Raw genomic sequence first — 23,154 nt, 5'->3', positions numbered from 1 at the left:
TAATAATGAGGTAATTCTTAAAGTCAATATCGATAAAACTCCTTCTTCAAAACTAAAGAGCATGAGATTGTGCTAATCACTTGACCCTCCATATTCAGGAGAAAAAACAGTCAAATAACTCCTATTCTTGTGGGTCTACAATAATCCACAAGAAGCCAAGAGGCCAACCTGATATTCTAATACGAGGACAGGGGAAACCAACACATGACCTTCCATGACAGCTGCTGGCTGATGCCTTCTTCCCTTACTTCTCTTGTCAGCCAGGTACATCTTCTCACTGTCTTCCATGGGCTCAGGTTTACCCACCAAAATCTGGAGACTGCTCAGACACTGGGTGGAAAATTAGAAAACACAGATCTATCATTGCTGTTGGCTTCCTTCTACTGTAATTCAGACTCCTTTCTACCCAGAACTTTGGTCTTGGGTTCTAATCCTGACTAGTTTCTTCATTTTTGCATAAGTGTCAGATACTTGATTCCCCAGTTCTACTTTTTGTGTCAGCTAGTACTACTGGTTGACATTCTAGTGCTAAACTTTACACTCACCACACTGAGTTTATATGTCTTAGCTAACTTCCCCAAACGGGACCTAAATCCTACCTTTAGCAATGTCTTGATTCTATCCAGCTATCTCCAGACACAGTCCCACAACCTCAGCTCAAGCTGTAGAGCAGAAATTCTCAGACCTCTTGTGTCTACCACCTCCTCCAAGAGGAATGCTGCTAAGTGGAGGGGTCAAAGCTGAACGCTCTGAAGAGGACATTTCCTGGTAGGAGGAGTTCATGTCAATGGTATGTTTTACTCTCTTCTGCTATTTCCTAATCCATGCTACTGGCATAATAAAAGGACCAGGGCCTGCCTCAAGGTAAGCTCTAAGTTTCTCTTTCTTTTCCCCACAAGTGCATCCAAACCTTAGCTTTAAAAGAAAGAAAGAAACTCCTCTTGGATATCAGGTCGAAACTGCTTTGCTCCACTCCAGCTTTAGTAGAGCTATGCTTTGCACACTAATTCAGCTGATTAAGTGGGACAATGGTTGCCCTTCCCTAGATGTTACCTCTGTGTACAGTTCCCTTGAGATCCTTTCTAGGGAAGGAGTGATTAGCAGAACTCGATTTCTTAAAATTCCACATCATATAATATATATCTGTAGCAAATCAAACCTTGATAGCTTTTTAAGACTGCCAGTTTGTTGATCCAGTTTTTACCACGAAATAGTCATTTCATGTTATGTTACGTAGATGAGATTGTACTAGTCTTCATGTTCCTAAATAAAAACACAGAATTCTTTGGCGACTTCCTGGGTTATACAATCTACTCAAGGCAAAAAGTGGCTGAAACCAATACTCTACAAACTTTCATTAAGAAAATGTTCCCACCCTTAAATACCCACACCAGAATGGTATCTTCAAGGTTAAAATAACAAGATCATATTCTCGTATACTTTTGTATGCATTTCTGAAGTCGGAAAAAATAATAAGCCCCTTGTGGGCTGGATTGTTGTCTTATACTCCTCTATTGCTTTCCAAGAACATAGCAAAAAGCTGTATTCTTTCAAATATTTTTTGAATAGAAATGAATAAAGAATCCTAGCAAGATGGATTAGTATTCTTAAAAACAAAATAATTAGGTGGTGGTAAGTACTTCCAAGAATTACACATATAAAATCCAACCCAAATCGTGTGGGCAATGATGAAAGTTATTTCTCTGTGGTAACTGGTTTGTGGTGGTCTTCGAATAGTTATTAGCAAACCACAGTATAACCAGCTGTCTAGTTTACAATATCAGCGAGATTAGGGTTAAATGTTATTACAAGTGAGTCTCCTGGGGTAAATTTACATATATTCAACAACCATAATTATGTAAAAACAAATTTCTATAAACACATATTATTTTGGTCCACAAACAACTATTATTACTCCAAGGTCAGTATTTCTAATCATTAGAGGGGTTGAGGCCAATCACATCATACTTTCCTCCTGTGACTTGCTACACAGGTGAGGTCTCACAAGTGTGAACATAAAGAATCACTATGATCAAGAAACCACAAGTCCAACAGACCTAAGAGCTTAAGTAATAGAAACAGAAAGAGACAAAGTTCCCATGAAGAGAGGAGCCACCAGAAGGAGCATGGGCATAGGAAAACCCCATCCATCTATCTCAATTATGATTGTTCACTGTCAACAAATATTTTAGTACTTACTCTGTGCCAAATACGGGGGGATAGGAGCTGAAAATATTTCCTGGAACTCAGGACTTTCAGTGCTAAAGCCAAGGTGATTGGTCTTCCTAAACTGTAAATAATCTCTGCCCTCAAGGAACATATGGCTTAGGCAATTGATATGGTTTGGCTCTGTGTCCCTACCTAAATCTCATCTCTAATTGTAATCTCCATAATCTCCATAATCTCCATGTGTCAAGGGAGGGATATGGTGGGAGGAGATTGGATCACAGTGGTGGTTTGTCCCATGTGGTTTTATAAAAAGCAATTTCCCCTGCTCTCTTCTCTCTCCTGCTGCCTTGTTGAGAAGGTGCTTGTTTTTCCTTCTGCCATGACTGTAAGTTTCCTAAGGCCTCCCCAGCCATATGGAACTGTGAGTCAATTAAACTTCTTTCCTTTATAAATTACCCAGTCTCGGGTATTTCTTTACAGCAGTGTCAAAATGGACTAATACAGTGCTAAATCAAATATGAATCAAAAACAAATGCTATAAAGTTAGTTAAGGATATAAGTACATGGAAAAACAAAATAGAGGTATCAACAGTGCTTTCTGAAAGCCTGTAGTTCTCAACCCTGGCTGCTCATTTTTATTTTTATTTTTTTCATTAGTTGAGTAAGCTGAGGCACAGAACATAAAATTATTAGCCCTAAATTATCCAGAGATTCTAATTTAATTAATCTAGGGTGGAGATTGGACATGAGTATTTTTGTTCAGTGCCACAAGAGACTCTAATATGCAGCCATGGTTGAGAATTACTGAACTAAACCCATTCCTGAAATATGGTAGGTTATAATGAGGTGAAACGGACAAGGCAGGGGAATATTATTCATTTTAGAGGAAACCGCATGTGCAAATGTCCTGAGGCAAAGAAGCATGATCCTTTAGAATACTAAGTGCAGTCCAGTATAGATAGAACATATGATGCTGAAGGGAACTTAAATAAGGTGTGACTGGAAAGATGAGATGCAGAAATTGAAAGGCCTTGAAAAGCATTTTCACAAGTCTAATCCTTCTCAAGTTGTGGTTGAGCTGAGTTTGAGAATGTCTGTTCTAGAGCTGAGCAGAATAAAACAGCAGGTGTTAAGCAGTGCTGATGTACAAAGAACAGGAGTGTGGAAGGGTATGGCAAATTAGAAAGTCCATGTCCGTATAAAGGGTACAGGCAAAAGTCAACTTCAGCCTATTGTTGCCATTTGGGAATATGGAACCTGTGTGGTTAGATGACTATATTTAAATGAAGGGAGGGAAAGCCTTCAATTTTAAAATTAAGTCTTCTGGTGTTTAAACATTGATTCCCAATACTATGGAAGCGAATCAATGAACACCTGTGGTTTCAGTCCCGGGGTAGTATTTGGAGTTTCAGGAAGGAGCTAGAAATAGAAAGGGATGAGAATAAAGACAGTAAGGAAACAGAGAGACCAAAGAGATCATGTGAAGCAAGGGAACAACACAGAGTGAAAGAGCACGTAAAAAGGTATTTGCAGTGTTGCTGAAGGAATTTTAAAAACAAGGTTTCCACTATCTAACTCAAAATTTAGTTTTGTTCCAGTTCAACATAGATAACAGAGGGACAAAACTGTATGTGAGAGACATCCTACCTAGCAGGGTAAATTTTGGTGGCTCTTAAGGTAGAAGCACAGGCTTAGGAGTCAGAAAGACCTGCATTTAAACACTCCTGCTAACTGGATTATCTTAGCAAATTAATCTACTTCTCTTCATCTGTTAAATACAGATAACAGTATCAAACTCTTAGGGTCATTATGAAGATTAATTGATATAATAGACAATGAATTCTTAGCACAGTTTATGGCACACTTTAAACATTTAGCAATTGTTGGTTATATCTACTATTATCAGGGAAATGGCCATGAGGACAATGGGCATCAGGTGTATTAGACAGTCATTAAGAGGGAAGAATTTACAGAATGTGGTTAATTTAATATAGTTGTTGAGGGTACAGGGGAAGAAGGAGCATTCCCAGGTTTCTGGCATAAATAACTGGGTAGATGGGGGTGATTTGCATTATAATAAAGAATGGAGGATAAGGACTACTTTTGGTAGGAAAAATTATGTGTTCAGTTATAAAATTTGTCCCTGGGAAACACTGAGATTGTGCCCAATAGGCAGCTGGCTATTTATATCTACAGCTAGGAAGGAAGAGTTAAGATGGAAATATATTCCTACAATTAACCAGTAGAACAGTGGCAGTAAAGCCATGAAAATGGATTAGCTTAATACCTGGGTGATATGGCTTGGCTCTGTGACCCCCCAAAATCTCACCTTAATTGTAATCCCCATAATCCTCATGTGGAGTGGGGACCAGGTGGAGGTAATTGAATCATGGGGGCAATTTCCCCCATGCTGTTCTCATGATAATGAGTAAGTCTCATGAGATCTTATAGTTTTATAAGTGTCTGGCATTTCCCACGCTTGCACTCATTCTGTCTCCTGCCACCCTGTGAAAACGTGCCTTCTGCTATGACTGTAAGTTTCCTGAGGCCTCCCAGCCATGTGGAACTGTTCAATCAAACCTCTTCTTTAAATAAATTACCCACTCTCAGTTATTTCAGCATGAGAATGGACTAATACACTGGGTGATGTTATAATGTGTACAACAAACCCCCATGACACATGTTTATCTATGGAACAAACCTTCACACGTACCTTCAAACCTAAAATAAAAAACAAATGGATTAGCTCATGAAAAACAAGCTGTATAGAAGGAAAAGGCAGTCAAGCACAAAGAATGAAGGGGAAAAATGTGGTGCTTTTTTTTAATTTTTGTATTTAGAGAAATGGTGTTAAATGAGAAGAAACTATGCTGTCTGAGGCTCCTGGCTATGAATAGGAGTCAAGTCTTGCCTCTGTGCAGGTATCTCCAATGTTAAAATGGTTAGGAGAGCCCAAAGCAGGCCTTCCTCTTGGACTCAGAAAGGGAGAGGTTAAATGTCCGCAGTAGTGCTCTGAACAGGGGGTAGTAAGCATTAGAGATGTCATCCGTTCTGATAGAGGAAACAGAGCTGAGACAAGAGGGATCAAACCAAGCAGACGGCAGTAAGCCTGGTTATTTTCCCTTTTCATTGCTCTCTAGCCTTTAGTAAAGTTTCATTCAAACATTTCATCCGTGTGTCACCTCTGCTACATGGTAAAATCTATTATTCATGGATGCTTCGGCCAGTATTAAAGTATGTCTCCCCTCCCTCTTTCCTCCTAAGCTACTCTGTGGAGCAGAGGGCCGTGAGAGAACCTCAGGTGAAAGAGCAATAGCTCATTGTATTGCTTCTCACCAGCAAAGCTCTCTTCTGGTAGGAAATCCAGGATTTTATTTTATCAAGGCAGGTGACATGTCATCATGGGAAGGGGCAGTCTGAGGAGTAGATGTGAAGGGAGGCTCAGAGTCAGCCCCGGTCCCACCCAGGCTATGTCTGTCTTGCTAGAAGCAAGCTGGGGAACAGATACCAGTGAAGAATGAGGAATGGAGCAGTGCAGTTTTAGGTTTTAATCCATCTTAGCAGTCCTAGAAGTGGGCCACTTCACCTAATGTTCAGAGCTCACATTTTCATGAGATGCTCTTCAGTAGAATAATATCTATCTTTCTGGGTTTCATAATATTAGAAATAATGTATATATCACATTAACACTATAATAGCACTCAAATGTGTCATTAAGGTGACTAGAAGAAACCCAACTTAAATCTACATAAGCAAAGCAAAAAAGTGCACATGCAAATGAAGAGTCAGGGCTGTAGTAGTTGTCATCAGGACTCAGTTTCTCTCTGATGCATTTTGCTGGATTGGCTTCATTTTCAGGCTTTGGAGGTCCTGGGAAACTGTAGAGGCACATTATCTCTATGGTCATCAGTTTCAGCACGAAGGAAGTTTTGGCCACCTAAAAGGTCTCATACATGTGCTGGGACCCAGACTGACCACTCAGGTCATTTAGATTGCCATTACCATTTTAATAATAAATAGCTGACCCCTTGCATAGTAAACTCATATCCTTATGCCGAGAGGTCAGACCTTATTCTTGAATCAGTCACTGGCCAGGTGTATGGAACTACGCTAATCATCACATCTTGGCCCACAAACCTTTACCTGGTCCAGTAACTATGGCTAGATCCTGCTCTCACCTATTTCACATTAGAAACCACAACATTTTTAAAGAAGAATAGAAGAAAGACAATGTCTCAATGCCTGAGCACAATTTCCAGAAAATCTGGTGTCATTGCTAGAGATGGAACCCTTGTATTGGCGTTCTTTTAATCCCCAAGGTGGTTCTAATAGGTCTCCAGTTTGAGAATCCTGGTCTAGAGGCATTCAGTCCCCTGATCAGCCTGGACACCATCCACTGTGCCAGGAATAGAACCTCACCTAAATCACTTGTACTAAATATGGAAGAGGGGTTGTTCGCCCAAACTAATCTGATATACAGTTACTGAAAAGAGCAGGGATGGTTCATAGCAGATAAAAACAGAAGATACACCACATATCTCATTTTGACACTCACTGCCAATGTATTTTGTTGCAAATCTTGCCATGTTTTCAACATTCTAAAATTAAAGGTCGTGGTTCTTCCATATGGACAGCTCTAAATGTTATAGGGAGCATTATGCTAAGTGCATAAATAAATACAGGGTCCTTTAACATCTAAACCATCTTGTTTTTCATTAAAGAAAAATAAAAAGGGAGTCAAAAGTACCAAATGAAGCTTGGAGCTATAGTGAGGGATTGAGTCATGGGATGAGGGGAAATGGAGAAGGAAAAGACAAAAATGTGTCACAGCTCTTCTGTATTTTCATGGGGTAAGGAAAATATACTTTAGACTCATTTAGGAATATTTGGATGCCATTGCTCCTGGAGAAAAGTTACTAGCAGGAAGATACAGTGATTAAGGGAGCTAAGTTAGAGATGCGTGGCTAATGCTTGGATTCTGTATCCCCAAAGCTGAGACTATGCAGGGAAACATTCCTAAACAAGCCTTTAATCTGTGCAATGCAGTATGCCTCAGGAATTTCCACTTATTGTTCTGCATGTCACTAAGCTGCCCTCAGGAGTGCAATGAAGCTCAGCTTCCACACACAAGGTTTGGTGCCAGCAATGCCACACATTCTGCATAATTATAAGGAACATCCATCTTTGTCTGCAGCCCAAAACCTTGTGGTTTGAACACCAGGCAACCCTATGGCAGCTTAAAAGTTACATGGTTTGGGAAGAAAAAGTCTAGGTGATCCCTTGGAATGCAAGGCCAACATTCTCATATTCCACCCCAGTGGATTAGGTTCTTATATGGCAAGTCATGCATTTCAGGTCTCCACCCTGTCTCAATGCTTGAGTATGCATGTTGGAAACAGAGAAACTCTTTCCCCCAAGTGGTCATTCAGGCTGCAATGTGCACTAAATGCTTTAGAAATCAGAGTCTTATACTGCTTAGCTTGCCACCCATGTTGGTGACATGTTTTAAGTCAATGACATTCTCAACAATTGTTTGCTTATCTACAAAATATATTTGACAGTGAAGGTCTTCAAGATATCAGTTAAAGAACATCACGGCAGATACTAAATATAAAGGCTCTTACCTGATGTTACTAATGAGAACTGCCAAATGTTAAAAACACTTTTAAAAATACAAGTGGTTTTTAGGAAATATTTGAACTTAGTAAAAGAAGGACCTGAAGTTTCTTTTATCTTTCTTTCTTTGAAATTAATACATCTACATGTTATTTTATACATCTCTATATTATATCTATTTACTCTGGAGGGGGTAACCACGCCTTTGGCAGTCTAGTAAAGGTGCTGGACTCCTTCCCAGAATGCATTGTAAAAATCGTAACAGACAATGCATATGATTATAAAGAAATGAAGTATATTGAAATATATGAGTCCAGGTTCACAGACCTGAAGGTTCTGTGGTTCTAGGTGAAGAAGCTAAAATTATATCATCTCCCTATAAAGGTTTTATTCAAGGGCAACTTAGAGGCATTTCAACAAAATATGTTAGAAAGTGTCTTGGCAGGGGAAACAAATTTAGCCATTCATAGAGCCAGATAGGTAATGGGCATACCAGCAGGAAGGGTGGCAGTGAACATATGAGTAGTGGGGGCTGTGGCAAAAGTGAGTAGCCTTTCTTAAGGGCCTGCAGATTTTGCCACATGGGGATATGGCCATGTCTCCCCAGATTTTTCAAGAGAAGCTGGGCATCTGGACTTTTATATAAACTATTCATATTTGTCACTGTTGGCTGAAGAAAAAATTAACATTGTTTGGCACAAAGAAAACATATCTTTTACCAGATTTGTCAGGAGGCCTGCAAATTTGTAACTTCAAGAAAGTAAGAGAAGTTGGAAAAAATCAATTACTTGTATTTTAAAGTATTTTTTTACTATCAGTATCTTTATTACATTTATTTGTATAATAAAACATAAGATTAGTTTAAATTCAGTTTCCTCTCTAGAGTGATAGCATGCTACAATGGAACAATTGGTGGCTTCTAAAATGTTTTAATTCTTCCAAACAACATTCATGTGCCAAGCAATACACAAGCTGGTAAGAATATATAGATTAAGAAATTGTCTTGTTTCCAGAGCTTACAGACTAGTGTGGAAAGTGTTGTCGCAAGATATTATAATACAATATGTTAATGCCTATCAAAGAGATATGTGAAAAGTACAAAGGGGGTAGGAGGGAAGAAAACATCTTCCTAGGAGATTGGGAGGGATTCTTAGAGGAGAGATCTCTTTGAGTAGAGCTTTGTATCAAGAGGCCCAGATTATTAATGATCTAATAGGACATGCTGAAGAATTGGACTTTTACTCTAGAGAAAATAGAGGCTCATTAACCAATTCTGAACAGGATCCATGCATTCAGATTTTTGTGATTATTCTGGCTGCAGTATGGAATATGGCCTACAGGCGGAGACAGAGTAAGGAATGAAGACCCACAAGATGATGATGGTTTCAATAGTTCAGACAGAGAATTACAGCAGCTGCAGGGCCCATGAAACAAGACTACTTGGTTAAAATGATAGGGGATAGAAACAAAAGAACCTGGCAGCTGATCGTATGCTAGTGGGCAGGGTGGCAAAAGAGAGGAAAGAGTTGAGAATGATGCGCAGGACTGTCTAAGAGAAGAAGTTTAGTATAAAGATGAGGGCATAGTCTCAGGAGCCAGATTACTTGAGTTCAAATCCTACCTCTTCCATTCATTTGCTGTGTGACCTCAGGCAAGTTGTTTGTCCTCTCCCAGCTTCACTTTTGTATATATGTCAAGGGTTCTTACAATACTGCTTGCATCTGTGCCTAAAAACTATTGTTGTTATTATTATAGTTCTGCTTCAAATGGAGATTTCATTCAGTTTGTTTTAGAAGACACTGCATTTGAAGTACATTTAGAACATTCTAGGTTAGGCATACTTAAATATGTGGATCTCCAAGGCCACTCAGTAACCAAGGCTGATAGAGTCAATGCTACCTCCAATACATAGCTTTCAAATTTGCCTTGGGCACTAATACCTGCCAGCATATAGAGGACATGAGGATTGTACATGACTTTCACGGGCTAGGACTGGAAGAAGTATACTTCTGCTTATTTTCCCTTGGCCAAAATATAATCACAGGGCAACACCTACCCTCGAAGAAAGCTGGAAAAGGTAGTCTTGCAGTGTATACATCACATTTTGCTGATAATCTGGCTGGTTTTAAAAATTAATAAATAAATATGTAGATCTCAAGTTGAGAAGAAAGTTTCATTAATAGGTGATTAGCATCTTTTATGCTTTTAGAGAAGGCCAGGGTTTGAATCTCCAGGACACCAATGTTTGGTGGGAGGCAGAATATCTGCAGAGAATCATAAGAAGAGAAGGACAGACAGGTAGCAGGAGAAAAACAAGAGTGCTGTCTAAAAACCAAGAGAATAAAGGATTTCAGAAAGACTGTAGTCAACACAGAAAATGCTACTGATAATAGAAAAGCATCTATATTTAACAATTAGGAAATCTTTAATAAAGTAAAGATTTACTTTATTAAAATAAATTTAAAAGAGTTTCTTGGTATTTGACATATACCAAGTATATGACATATAGATATTGACATATAGAAAACACTCAAATGAATTTCCATTATCCTTCTTAATTCAAGTGCACTCTTGAGAAAGAAGAACTAAAAACAACTACTAGATTGAAACATAAACCTTCCATCTTTGTAGGTCAAAAGAAACATTAAATTGGACAATTTTATATAATTCAACTATGCTGAGTAACTGAAAAGCTGCTTCAAAAATCGGTAAAGCTAAAAAAAAATGGTGCTTGATCCTATTGTTTGTGTTATGATGCAAGAACAAAAATTATCCCTCTTTCTTCTAATTTTCCTTAGAAAATTGAGCTGATAATAACTGCCAATATTGTATTCAGACAAACAAGAGGAAATGATATCTAAATGCCTTCCTTACACTGTATCCCACTCTAGTTATTTTTCCTGTCACTTTGCCTTTGAATCTAAAAACTGCAGGGATGAAACCTTAATGCAAAAGTGATTTGAAGGGAAGGATAGTCACACCTTTCTAAAGAAATGTCTTCTATTACTAATAACATTGGTGTTATGAAAAGTCTGGTTATTTTGGCAGTGTAGAGTATAAAGTGAAAATGTTAAGGGTGTTGGTTTTGGAATCAAGTCCTGACTCCAGTACTTATCAGGTATGAGGTCCAGGGAAAATTTCTAACTCTTCTAAGCCTCCATTTTCTCCTGTGGAAGATGGAGAGGAGACTGCTGTGACTTGGGATTCTGTTAGGATAGAGGGAGATAATGTATGTAGGGGTTTAGGGCATTGCCTCTTACAACAAATGGTAGCTTATGGCATTTCACTTTTTAACTATACATAGTACATGGTCATGAAAAAGTTTGAGAAAATTGTTTTTAAAAGAATAGACATGTTAAAAATAATTAGTCTTAAATTTCACAAACAAAAACGTTTAAGTTTTTGTAGTGTAGTCTTATCCATTCACTGGTAGCCTTCCAAGAGAACCAGCAGCCAGATTCATAACTTCCCAAGACACTAGGGCTGGGTACGTGCTGTGCTTCTTATCAGTCTTGGGGCTGGCTAATGTGTCCCTTCATAACCAGTGAAATACATGACTCATAAAACAAAATCCCTCAAAATCTATACACAAATAAAAGCCGTATAATTAATTACTGAAACTTCTACATATATAATATCGCTAATGATATACGATAGATAACTTTATCTTATCCTCAAATTGTCTTATTAACCTGATATTTTCCAAAGGTAAAAAACTGAAATTATTATTAAAAACATAATTCTCTTTCATTTTACATTAAATTAAAGCAAAATAAATTTAAAACATGCTGAAACTATCTGGTTAAAAAAAAAAAAAGTTCATCACCTAAGTTTTCAAAGTACATTGGTAGTGTTTCATTTTGAATTTAAAACTGAATAAACGCAAGTCCAAAAATGCCCAAACCTGTTATTTACTTTGCATTTTTCTGAAAGATTACTATGCATTGCTATTGGCGAAATGGTCATTAAAAATATAAGACTATTCGGTAAAATGGAATCCCATAAAGTATGACAGTATTATGGATCTTAAAGTCACTAGTGCAGATGTTCCTAATCATACTAAAAACACAAATACATAAACCAGTTTGTTCCAGCTACAGAATAATTTAATTAAAAGAGTGCTTATAATTTAACAATATAAATAATAGTTAAAGCCAAGGAGGTAGTGAAACTGCAAGGAAATATAAACCTGCAGTGTCTATGCCAAGGAAACTGCTCTAAATTCTCAAGGTTCAGAAATTAGTTCCTTTCCTTGCTTCAGGTAGAAAATTATTTGAATTAGCCAAGAACTGCAATGGATATATCTTTAAGGCAAACAAATACACACACATGCACACTAGGTCGGTAGCTTTCACCAATAGAAACACCTATCTAAATCCAGAATATCATTTAATCTGCTTTTGGGAAAGTTAAAATCAGAGTTCTCACCAGTTTAAATTTCTTACTGAGAAATAGATGTAGTAGGTAATGTGATACAGAAGTAAATCAGCATACACAGTAAAACATAAGCTCTAAGGACACACAGGATTCTCTTTGCAAATACCAATCTTGGCAGAGAGCCTCCTTTATGTACAGAAAGCTTTGTTCCTTGTTTATAGCAACTCTCAAGGCTACAACAGGTAATTGTGTGCCGCTAATTAGGTTCCAAAATGATTGTGTTCAAGCCAGGAGAATTTTATAGCTTGATTCTGTGAAAGTAGGAAACTATATCAACAAGATCATGTTATGAAAACTGATTCTCCCATAATTACGAATCTTTCACTCTAAAACAGTATGAATTTTAACAATGAAAAAATGTAATGTCATTCAAAAGTTTATTCAATGCTTAATAGCTATCAAAATACAGAGGAAAAAAGACAATTAGGAAAACTCTTCTCCAAAGATATCCAATATGTTTATTTCCCCACAGCTAATATCCATTTCTTTAGCTAAATTGTTTTTTCTAGGTCATACTATTATTCCAAGAAAGCAAAGTGACATCTACTCTGCATAATACAGGAAATTCAAATGCAATACATTACCTTGGGTCACCTGTTGAACTGCCAACATTATCCCAGACACAGTGTCTGGAAGCAAGTTTTCTTTCAGATTGTAATGTGGTGCCCAATCCAAAATGGGCAGTCGCCTTCTACACCACTGTATGATGTCTTCACACTGGGGGGTATGCATCTTGCCCCATAGCATGCTTTTCTTTTTCTTCTTTGCTCCTGTCATTTTTCAGATTTCTTCTTGTAGAAGTAAACTTCTCTAAACAAGAAAAAAAATCATTGCAGAACACCTCCTTTCAATGCCAAGCTCCAATTCGTCTGTGTTTGACAATGTCAAAGCTGCCCAGAAAATAAGTAAATGAAAGAGAGAGATTAACAGAAGCACTTCAGTATATGCAGCTGTCTTTTTATGATACAGCTAATTATTCTAGATTTTAAAACTATAGATTAAAACCTTGAATTCTTATCTGAAGGAGAAGTAGTTCCTGTACATGTAATATATTTTTCTGGTCTTGGAAAAGTAATGGGTTCGGTGTTAAGTTGGTCTACAGCTTTCTCGCCAGTAATTCCCCTTATATTCACTGTAGTCTTATGTTTCTGGCTGCAATCCCAATGGTTAATGAGGTACTTCTGGGCGTGTGTTGGAAGTGGGCTGGGCTATGCTAATGAAACCAGGAAACATCCAGCTAGTCCAGTCTCTCCCTACAAGCTGTGCAAAATCATAAAACTGCCAGAGGGATCTGTTGTGCAAAACATATTCGGAGAATCCAGCCCTATTTCTTTGAGAGCTATATATTTTCAACATTATCAGATGACTGCCAGTTCTACAAAATTCAGAAACATAACAGGGCATTGCTAAAGGTCCTTACCATTTTTATTCCCTGGCAGACGAGTTTTCATTCATACAGAAACATTCAGATAGCTACTGCCCAGTCTGGGAAAGGAGTAACTAGTTCTCATAAACAAACTGAAATTTCATCCATGGGCTAAGAAAATAAGTATCGTAATGAGCACATATTTGTGACAGGGGATCTTCCCTCTCTCTGAAACTGTTCATTCAGTTTTCTCTGATGGTTTCTCTAAGTCCTGTAATTTATTCTATTGTAACTGAAATTTACTGAGGGATGTCATATGGTTCAAACTACTGTTTGAAGTGTCCTTAGCTTTTTTTATGGTGCTGCCTTCTTTTTGTATAACTTTTGGGAGTAGGTGTTCTCTTTTTAAGAAGGAGTGTTATATTTTATAGTAGAACAGACTGTCAAAGATTTTTATTTTATGATCATTTTGCTTAGCCTCCAAAAGAAAAAAGAAAACTTAAACCTAAGAACTGTGCCATTGGAATTAAACCAAAAAGGCAATATACTAACTAAAATTGTATAGCCAAGGAAAAGAATACCATATACATAGTTTGCTGAGCCCTTTTTAATGCCCATTTGTTTGGAGAATAGAAATCTGATTTCTGGAAGCCTTTATAATAACAAAGTACTTGGATCCCTTGGCTACTTCTAAGGTCTCTTGCTGCACTTTTTCCCGTTGTTTTTAAATTAAAGTGAAGAGTTACTCTCCATCTTCTAAAGATGACATCTCTGGCTTTGTGTCTGTGCAAAAATACCTTTCTTTTTAAATCCAACAAAGAGACGGGGAGGGGATGGGGGAGTCGGGGGGACTTTATTTATACTTATAAAATAGAAACTGCTTTGTTTGTCCAACTGTTTACATTATATTAAATTTCTAAACCATTCAATAGTTCAAGTTTGGGACCTGTAGAGAGAGCCCCATTTAGAGACTAAGTTGTAGCATTTTAATCCTATCCTCTTGGTATGAGAGATGGACTCACCAAATAATTGTAAATTCATGCTTGAAACATTATATTGCTTTTCCTTCACACAAAGCAATCTTTACTTTTGTTTTATATACTCCATTAATTATATACCCAAAGAAATTTAGAAGCTATACATACACTGATTATGTATTACCTTTATAATAAAAGTAAAGACAAGATTTTTTTTCAAATCCTATCTAGGTCATAAATTCAAATGTATGTTAACAATATGAGAAAAATAATTGAAAGCTTAACTGAAATCACCAATCAACATCTATTATTTGTGCAATTTCAATCATTTTTAAATTTGTGTTAAATTCCAGTAACAAAAATTTCACATGAACAGGATTTTATTAATTGAAGGTGAATAGAAGTACCTAAATCATATAGCACTAGCAATTGTTCTAAAACATTTTAAGACCAGGAGAGAGTAGAAATTAGTTAAATAAAATAGTTCTGAAATCTCTCAATTTAAAAATTTCTTAAAATTAGAATAAATCTTTCCTAAAAATATTTTTTGAAGCTTAAATCTGGAATTCCAGTTCCAGATTTTTTTTTTTTTCAAATTCCATGTGCACGTATTATTTAAAACATGCCAAACCAGAGCATGGATCACTCCTATTTAAAATCAGCAATGCCAGAAAGAAAGAAAAACTGTTATGAAGAAATGTATTCACACACATAAGATTCTCAAAGCAACTAGGCCTGTAAAATTCAAGAAGGCTAAGTGTATTCATTCAAAAGTTTCAATGAGTAAAAGTAGCTTACAGTTCAACACTATGTACCATCTATATGGAATATCTCTTCCTAAACATCTGGGACAATACCTATACAAATAAAAAGATGAACTTGTTATCTTCCACTTCATACATGGATTAACAGAAAGATTTTTGTAAAATCTCGTTTTGATTACATCACTGTTATGTTTGAATTTCAGTTATCTCCAATATCAAACTTAAACTCATTAGTGGAAGCATTGCAGCCCTTCTCTGCTCCCCTACCCATCTTCTACTCACTAGCTTCTCATTAACTCTAATTCGGCAAGTTTTTATCGAACAATGACAATTTGCTAGACTCTGTGTGAAGTGCTACAGAAAAGGGAAGGGAAAGGAGTAGCTAGTATCTCTATATTCTAGGAGTTGTTATTTAATGAAGAAAATCAAAACATGTGTAACTAACTCAAGGCAGAATGTGATAAATAACAGTCAAGTCATGCAATGAGTCATACGGGAGCTCAGAAGATGGAGAGTGGCATTCCTTTTGAGGAAAAAAAAAAAAGTATTTCAGCCTGCTGAGACTCTCTGTTGCAGCAAGTAAGTACACTCATGATCTCCTGGCCATTACTTTTCCTTTTTTTTTTTTTTTTTTTTTAGCAATCTTGGCTCACTGCAACCTCCACCTCCCAGGTTCAAGCGATTCTCCTGCTTCAGCCTCCGGAGTAGCTGGGATTACAGGTGCTAGTCTATTTCTATATTAATTTTCCTAGTTACATGGTCTTTTACATCTTCTAAACATTTACTCAATGTTTACCTCTTCCACGAAACTTTCCCTGGTTTCTCCACAGTTTTGTTTATGCTGTGTAATGAACATTCAGGTAACTCTCAGTGTATTTGTGCATATAGAGCTGTAGTCATTTTCACTGTTTATTGGTTTTCCTCCTTTAAATCTATTTCATGTGATTTTTATCCAGTCTGACTCATGAGATTGTACATTCCTTTTGAGTAGGGATTATTCATATAAATTGCTTTGCTTCTTAATTAGAATTTAGTAGAAGGAGCTGCAGACATTGGATTCACTCAGTAAGTATTAACATACAAATGTTCATCCAAAAGTACCCAAAAATCATTTAGTTTATCTCATACTGGTTTCCAGGTTGTGCTGTTAAAGAATCAGATAACCAAGTGGAGAGAAAATGAGAATAAAGGTTCTAGGAGAAAAATAAGATGAGATTTTTATCTTTGTTTGCTCAACTTCTCCCAGTTCTCTCATAATCTAAGGAAAGTTCTTTTTTTAACACAGTTTTTTTTCTAATATTATAAAGTCTGGAGCACGAAGAGAAGAAAAACCAGATGGGAAATGCAGAAGAAACAGAGGAGACAAACGATAGATAGACACCCTCATGGGTTGGGGCTTCAGAGAGAATTTACAGAGGGTTGGCATGTGAGGCTCTCTGGGGCAATTATGAAGTGTGAGGGAATTTGACCAGGCTCAAGTGAAGAAAGAGACTTTTGAGAAATGCTGTGCAGGTTATAAACTGAATCACGTTTAATGGTTTCTGAGAGACATAAATAAAGAGTGAAATTCTTCTCACAATACTTTTGATTTTGACATGAGGCTTCTTTGAATGTGGTCTCTGTGGAGATTAGGACACCTAAGGCCCTGATTTATATCTAGTTACAATGAAAAATATAGATCAGACATTGGAAGTTATCAACCCCAAACTCATACCTACCTCAGGAAGTTGATCTACAGTATTTCTAAGAAGACACTGTAAAAGGCTCCCACTTGAGAGGAAAAATGAAGGCTGATGCTAAGGAAGGCCATCCTCTACCCACCAAGCCACATAGCTGGCATGGGGATACGTCCACACAAAGTGCGTAATTGGTATTAAGTCTACCAAACAGAGTACTTTTTTTTTTAATTTACCCAAAGTTTCATATAGGCACATCCCTGAATCCAACCTCTGTTTTAATTCTTCCAATTTCTAAAATTGAAAGGCTTAGAAAAATAATCTATTCCAATGTTCTAACATTGTGATTGTTAGAACTTTTTTTCCCCCAATTATTGAGGCAAAATCTGCTACTTAAGAACCCAATCCCAATGACACATAACACATAATTAGTTCTTCAGCTTCAGGCCTAATTAATTTAGTGTAACCCTCTAAAGAGTTCTAATATTCTATGGCGCTGTTTATTTCAAAAACACTCTTACATTCAAATATGGACGCACATAGATAAGTTAATTACAGTCCTTAACAGTGCTGTTAATATTTTTCTCATGATAGGCCAACCAGTACAGTAGAGTGAGAAAAGTTCTATGTTCTTAACAATGATTGCCACCATGTCTTACTTTGCTTTCTTTGGATTAAATAGAACTTTCCAATAGTTTCTTTAGTGTGCTTTTTCTTTCTGCTATTATTTCATATTATGTGATCTATTTTGATACATAATAGGGGCAAAAAGAATATAAATCAAGTGAAGTCACAAAATGCCTAGGGACCAGGTGCAGTGGCTCACACCTAAAATCCTAGCACTTTGGGAGGCAGGGGTGGGAGGATAACTTGAGCACAGGAGTTTGAGACTAGTCTGGGAAACATAGTGAGACCTCATCTCTACAAATAATAATAATAATTGAAAAATTTAGCTGGGCTTGGTGGCTCATGTCTGTGGTCCCAGCTACTCAAGAGGCTGAGGCAGGAGGATCACTTGAACTCAGGAGGTCGGGGCTGCAGTGAGCTATGATCATGCCACTGCATTCCAGCCTGGGCAACAGAGCAAGATCCTCTCTCAAAAATAAACAAACACAAAAAAAGCAGCAAGAAAAAAATGCCTAGGGAAAGAATCATTTATGTATTCAAACACATTTTACAATAATATAAGACATTTTCAAAGAAATCATAAAAAAGAAAGGAGGGAAAGAGGGGAGGAGAAAAAGGAAGAAGAAAAGGAGGAAGAAGAAAAAGGAAAAGAAGAAGAAAAGGAAGAGGAGAAAGGAAGAGAAGAAAAGGCAAGGCAAAGGAGAAAGCAGTAAAAAATAATTAATTGAGGATTAATAAAAGCCTTTTCTCATTTCTGATTAACAACTGATAAACAATAAGTAAAATAAACTATGGCCGTATCATGGCTTAAGAAGACTTGAAGATGCTTAAAAAGAGATTTACCCAATACATATGTAGGAAATTCACCTCCCTAAGCACTACATAATTACATACATAATTACTACATAATTGTGTGTCTGTAACTTGCTTTAGCAATCCTATTTCTAGAAACATTAACCTCTATGCTAAAGGAAATGTGTGTATATTGGAAGATTATGTTTCTGTCTCTCTTCTCTATCTCATTTTGCGACTACACATACTAAGTTCCTTCAGTTATTCATAATATAATTTTCATCTTTTTACTTTTATTTATGTCTTTATATTTAATACAGGTTTCTTTTAAGTGGTGTACAGTTGGGTCTTGCTGTTTTTTCCAATGTGATGAACTGTGCTTTATTTAGACCATTTACACTTAATGTAATTATTTATGTGGTTGGGTTTAAATCTACCATCTTGCTACTTCTTTGTCTGTGGATTGTGAGATTTTTTTTTTTTTACTCTGGCTAATGAAAACATGAACTGTGATGAAAACATGGAAGCTATGTGAGTTCCTAAGATTACTCATTTTAATCATTCCCCAGTGTCAGTAGGTTCCTCCCATTCATGTGCCAATCATTACTTAGTTGAATGTTCTGCATGTGCAGATTTCTGAGTCAGTGTGTCTCTCCTCTCTCTGGTACTCTGCCATGTGAAATCTAGCTGCTTTGGAGTCTCCAGACTCAGCTCCTTCTCTTCAACCTATGAAGACTGCCAGCCTCCTCCTGAGTTCTTCTCCACCCCCACTTTTCGGCACCATGGTTGCAAACTTTTCTAAAAGAATGCTTGCTTTGTTTACTTTCCATCTTTCCAAGATCAGCCCTCTACTGACTGATGTCCAAAATCTTGACACCACTATTTTATATATTGTATCAGGTTATTTTTATTTGTTTTAAGCAGGAGGATAAATCTAATCCTAATTACTCAAAACTGGCTAGACACTGAAGCTATCCATTATACAATATGGCTTTTAAACTGTCCTACATTATGATCACCCTCCCTATGACCTGCTACAGCTTGCCAATTTTCACCTTAGAATGTGATACCAAAATTTTACACAATTCTTAGCTGTGTTCTGACTTTAAAAGCATAAACATTACCACACAATTAAATTTTAACTTTATGCAAATCTACCACTGTTTAAATGATATATTCTCTATATTTTTTTATGTAGGAGATTTTTATAAAAATTTAAGCACAACATTTTATATTAAACCTTGTCTGATATCTTGAATCTAGGCAATTAATTCATTGTATCAAAATATTTTTAATCTGAATCTGTTCTTATCAATACTGATAATTATGCTTTTCACTTATATTAGCTATTCCTCCAAACTTTGTTATCGGTACTAATCAGCTGAGGTGGTTATAACAAAATACTATAAACTGGGTGGCTTAAACAAGAATTTATCACTCATAGTTTTGGAGGCTGAGAAGTTCCAGATCAAAGTGTCACCTGATTCAGCTCCCTGGTGAGGGCTATCTTACTGGCTTGCAGATGGCCACTGTTTCTCTGCATTCTCACATGGTAGAGAGAAAGAGGAAGAAAACTCTCTGGTTCTTCCTTTATAAGGGTATCATTGCCACCATGATGACCCTACTGTCATGAACTTATCCAAACCTAACTGCCTCCCAAAGGCCCTGTCTCTAGATTCCATCACACTGGGGGTTAGGGCTTTAACATATGAATATTGGAGGAATACAATTTATTCCATGGCATTACTAAAAAATTGATTAAGAATGCTGTATATAAGCCTTTATTAAAATCATTCATGAAAAAGAAAAGCCAGACATAGTTACAAGTCCCTGTACTTCATATCAAAATTTATTCCTTAGTAGGCATTATTTGAGAACAATGAAAAGGATTTTTTTCATGTTGTCCAAAAAGATATGGAGAACTCATATCAAACTAATTACTGAAATCAAATATGTTATGTTTTCAGCAGTCATGTAACTTTTCAATATAGTACTTCTATTAAAAGATATTGAAGTTTGTCTAAAAACTTCATTAGACTGGAGCTAGATAGAGAGTTCCTACCTGGAAGGGATAATAATTGCAGAGGAAAAAATGAAATATTCAAAACTATTGTGTTACTGAGAAGAAAAATGGCTAAAATATTCCATACAGCCTGTATTGTTCCAAAGGTATAAGTCCAAAAATAAATTTACTGAACACTGCCAAATAGTGTTTGACATGTAGGGGGAAATTTCAAAACCAGGGAAAATTCAAAACTAACCTCTATCTTGTTAGCCTCACTAAATCTCTTAAGGTTGAAATAGTACCAAAAGGTCATTCCTAATTAAAAGGACACAAGCAATGTGAAAATCATTTTTATAGATATGGTCACTTTTATAGATATGGTCATTTTATAGATATGGACCATCATTTTAAGATATGGTCACTCAGCTTTTTATGTGCAAAGGAGGGGATTATTCTAAGATGGAGGGCTGATAATTATTTTTAGGGTTCCATCTTCCTTGCAACAAAGAATGTTTTTCAAGACAATTATTGTGTCCATAGAAATATGACTAAGTGTGCAACGTTAAAAAATAACCAACAATTCTCATGTATATTATTTAGAAATTAAAACTCAACTTTTAAAGTTGACTTTAAAAATTTGCTTTTACTGTTAAGCTTCATGGCTTTGTATTCTTCGTGTTAAGGATCAACAGAGCAAAATGCACAACACACTTTGATAAGAATTCAGAAGATATTTATATTTCTCAATATTTTTCTACATTTTTCTGATTATTATTATTATTTGAGACGGAGTCTCGCTCTGTCGCCCAGGCTGGAGCGCAGTGGTGCTATCTCAGCTCACTGCAAGCTCCGCCTCCCAGGTTCACGCCATTCTCCTGCCTCAGCCTCCCGAGGGCTGGGACTACAGGCGCCCACCACTGCGAACGGCTAATTTTTGTATTTTTAGTAGAGACGGGGTTTCACCGTGTTAGCCAGGATAGTCTCGCTCTCCTGACCTTGTGATCCGCCCGTCTCGGCCTCCCAAAGTGCTGGGATTACAGGCGTGAGCCACTGTGCCCGGCCCCAGATTTCTGATTGCTTCCCTAGAAGTAGAATTATTAGGGTATGAGTGTCAAAGAATCATTGCTAATGATGTCATTTTTATTGGACAGTATTTTTTCTATGTGCCAATGAGGCTCTTCTGGGTCACCATTTTACATGGCCCTGGACCTATAATAAACTCATCTTTTGAGGGTCTCACTCAACACTGTTGTGTGTTGACTTCCACAACACTTACTGATGTCTAGTTTTCTGGATCAATTGAATTTCCAGTAAGGATTTAGAGCATTCATGCTTTCTCAGGATCTTAAAGCCATGGAATATATTTTTCTTTTGCACTTGTTTTCACTTGCTAGTTTACATTCCACAACTGAAAACCTAATTTAAATATGGGCTACCACTAATGACTTGTTCACAAACAGCACATAATAATATTCAGAAATTTGTAGTGCTCAAGCTTATTTGTCTCGGGAAGTCAAATCAAATGCCCAAGTATAACTCAGACAGTGGGGGTCAAAGTACTATAATAGGAAAAGGGACAGTGAATAATTATAAGTTTCTCATTTATTGGAAGATGCAGAATAAGTTTATAAGCCATTTTAGTTTGTTGAAAATGCAAACTTTTAAGAAACTTTTTAGACCTTCCACAAAGCATTTCTTTTACTTCAAGAAATAGCACATAGGGAATAGTTCCAGAGTTCTCATTCTCCCCATTAATTAGTAACACTACTGAAATTTACTCTAGATGTTTCAAAGTTTACATTGCACACAGATTGGGATGATATTGTGTACCACATACACTATATTACTAGCAGTAAAATACATATACTAGAGTAAGTAAACCAATCCTTATGGAACCTTACTTTTTATTCATGTCAAAAGGAGCATAACAAACAAATAAATACTTGAAGTATTTTAATATGGAACCAGACAACCAACCAGAACATTGGCAAGCAAAGCTGAAATTCAATCCCACCGAAGCCAAAACTCAGTGCCAACTTTTCAAGGTCTTTGAGGGAAGAATTTAGATAAGTAGAGTACCAAGGACAATGCTTGGCACACAGGAGAGGCGCTGATAGATGTTAGTTGTTAGCTTCCATAAATTTCATTATTTGCTAAGATAATTTGGATAATATTTAAGTCTTTCAGCAGTTTTGAGTTGTTTTTAATATGCATTAATACATTAAAAACATAAAGGAATAATACCATATATGTCTTACTTCCCACCATTATTCAATTTGAATGAAATGTTTTCCTTTTCTCCTGGGATGGACAATCTTACACAGTTTGTAATTCCTTTCAAACCTGTCTACTTAGCCCCTTGAAAAACAACTCAAATCCATCTGTGTCAATCCTGTGTCAACAAAGATGAATTAGTTATTGAATTGAAATACTGAAATGCAAAGTAGAGAGGAATTCTGAAGTATTATGTTCCCTAAGAAAGTTTGCACAGATCCATACCTGCCACAGGCATTAGTGGATGTAACCACAACATAGTGCATAGTGTGAATCTATCATTACTGATCTAGGAATTTTTAATCTAAGGCAATTTCTTAGGAGAGCTAGCAGAAATATTTTCATCTGTATATCTGTTTTTTTTTTTTTGAGACGGAGTCTCTCTCTGTCGCCCAGGTTGGAGTGCAGTGGGGAGATCGCAATCTCGGCTCACTTCGAGCTCCGCCTCCTG

The 23,154-nt window shown here is 36.7% G+C and overlaps 1 protein-coding gene across 4 annotated transcripts in view; it reads right to left on the bottom strand.

Moving 5' to 3' along the window:
- SLC26A7 (solute carrier family 26 member 7) overlaps positions 1-23,154 on the bottom strand; it is a 186,029-nt gene that overhangs the window by 131,325 nt on the left and 31,550 nt on the right. Inside the window, exons 1-2 of one of the 4 annotated variants that reach the window (XM_023222930.2) lie at positions 13,228-13,353; positions 12,807-13,112 (exon numbers count right to left, since the gene is read on the bottom strand). In XM_023222930.2, the coding sequence (XP_023078698.1) occupies positions 12,807-12,999 (193 nt within the window). In that variant the 5' untranslated portion in view covers positions 13,000-13,112; positions 13,228-13,353. Of the gene's footprint in view, positions 1-12,806; positions 13,113-13,227; positions 13,354-23,154 lie in introns of those variants that run through there. The other 3 variants (XM_023222929.2, XM_023222931.2, XM_023222932.2) reach the window with 3 other exon arrangements.

Source organism: Piliocolobus tephrosceles, chromosome 7 (assembly GCF_002776525.5).
Source record: "Piliocolobus tephrosceles isolate RC106 chromosome 7, ASM277652v3, whole genome shotgun sequence".
Classification (NCBI taxonomy): Eukaryota; Metazoa; Chordata; class Mammalia; order Primates; family Cercopithecidae; genus Piliocolobus; species Piliocolobus tephrosceles.
The sequence above is the reverse complement of the archived record's forward strand: the minus strand, read 5'-3'. Positions and strand labels throughout refer to the sequence as shown.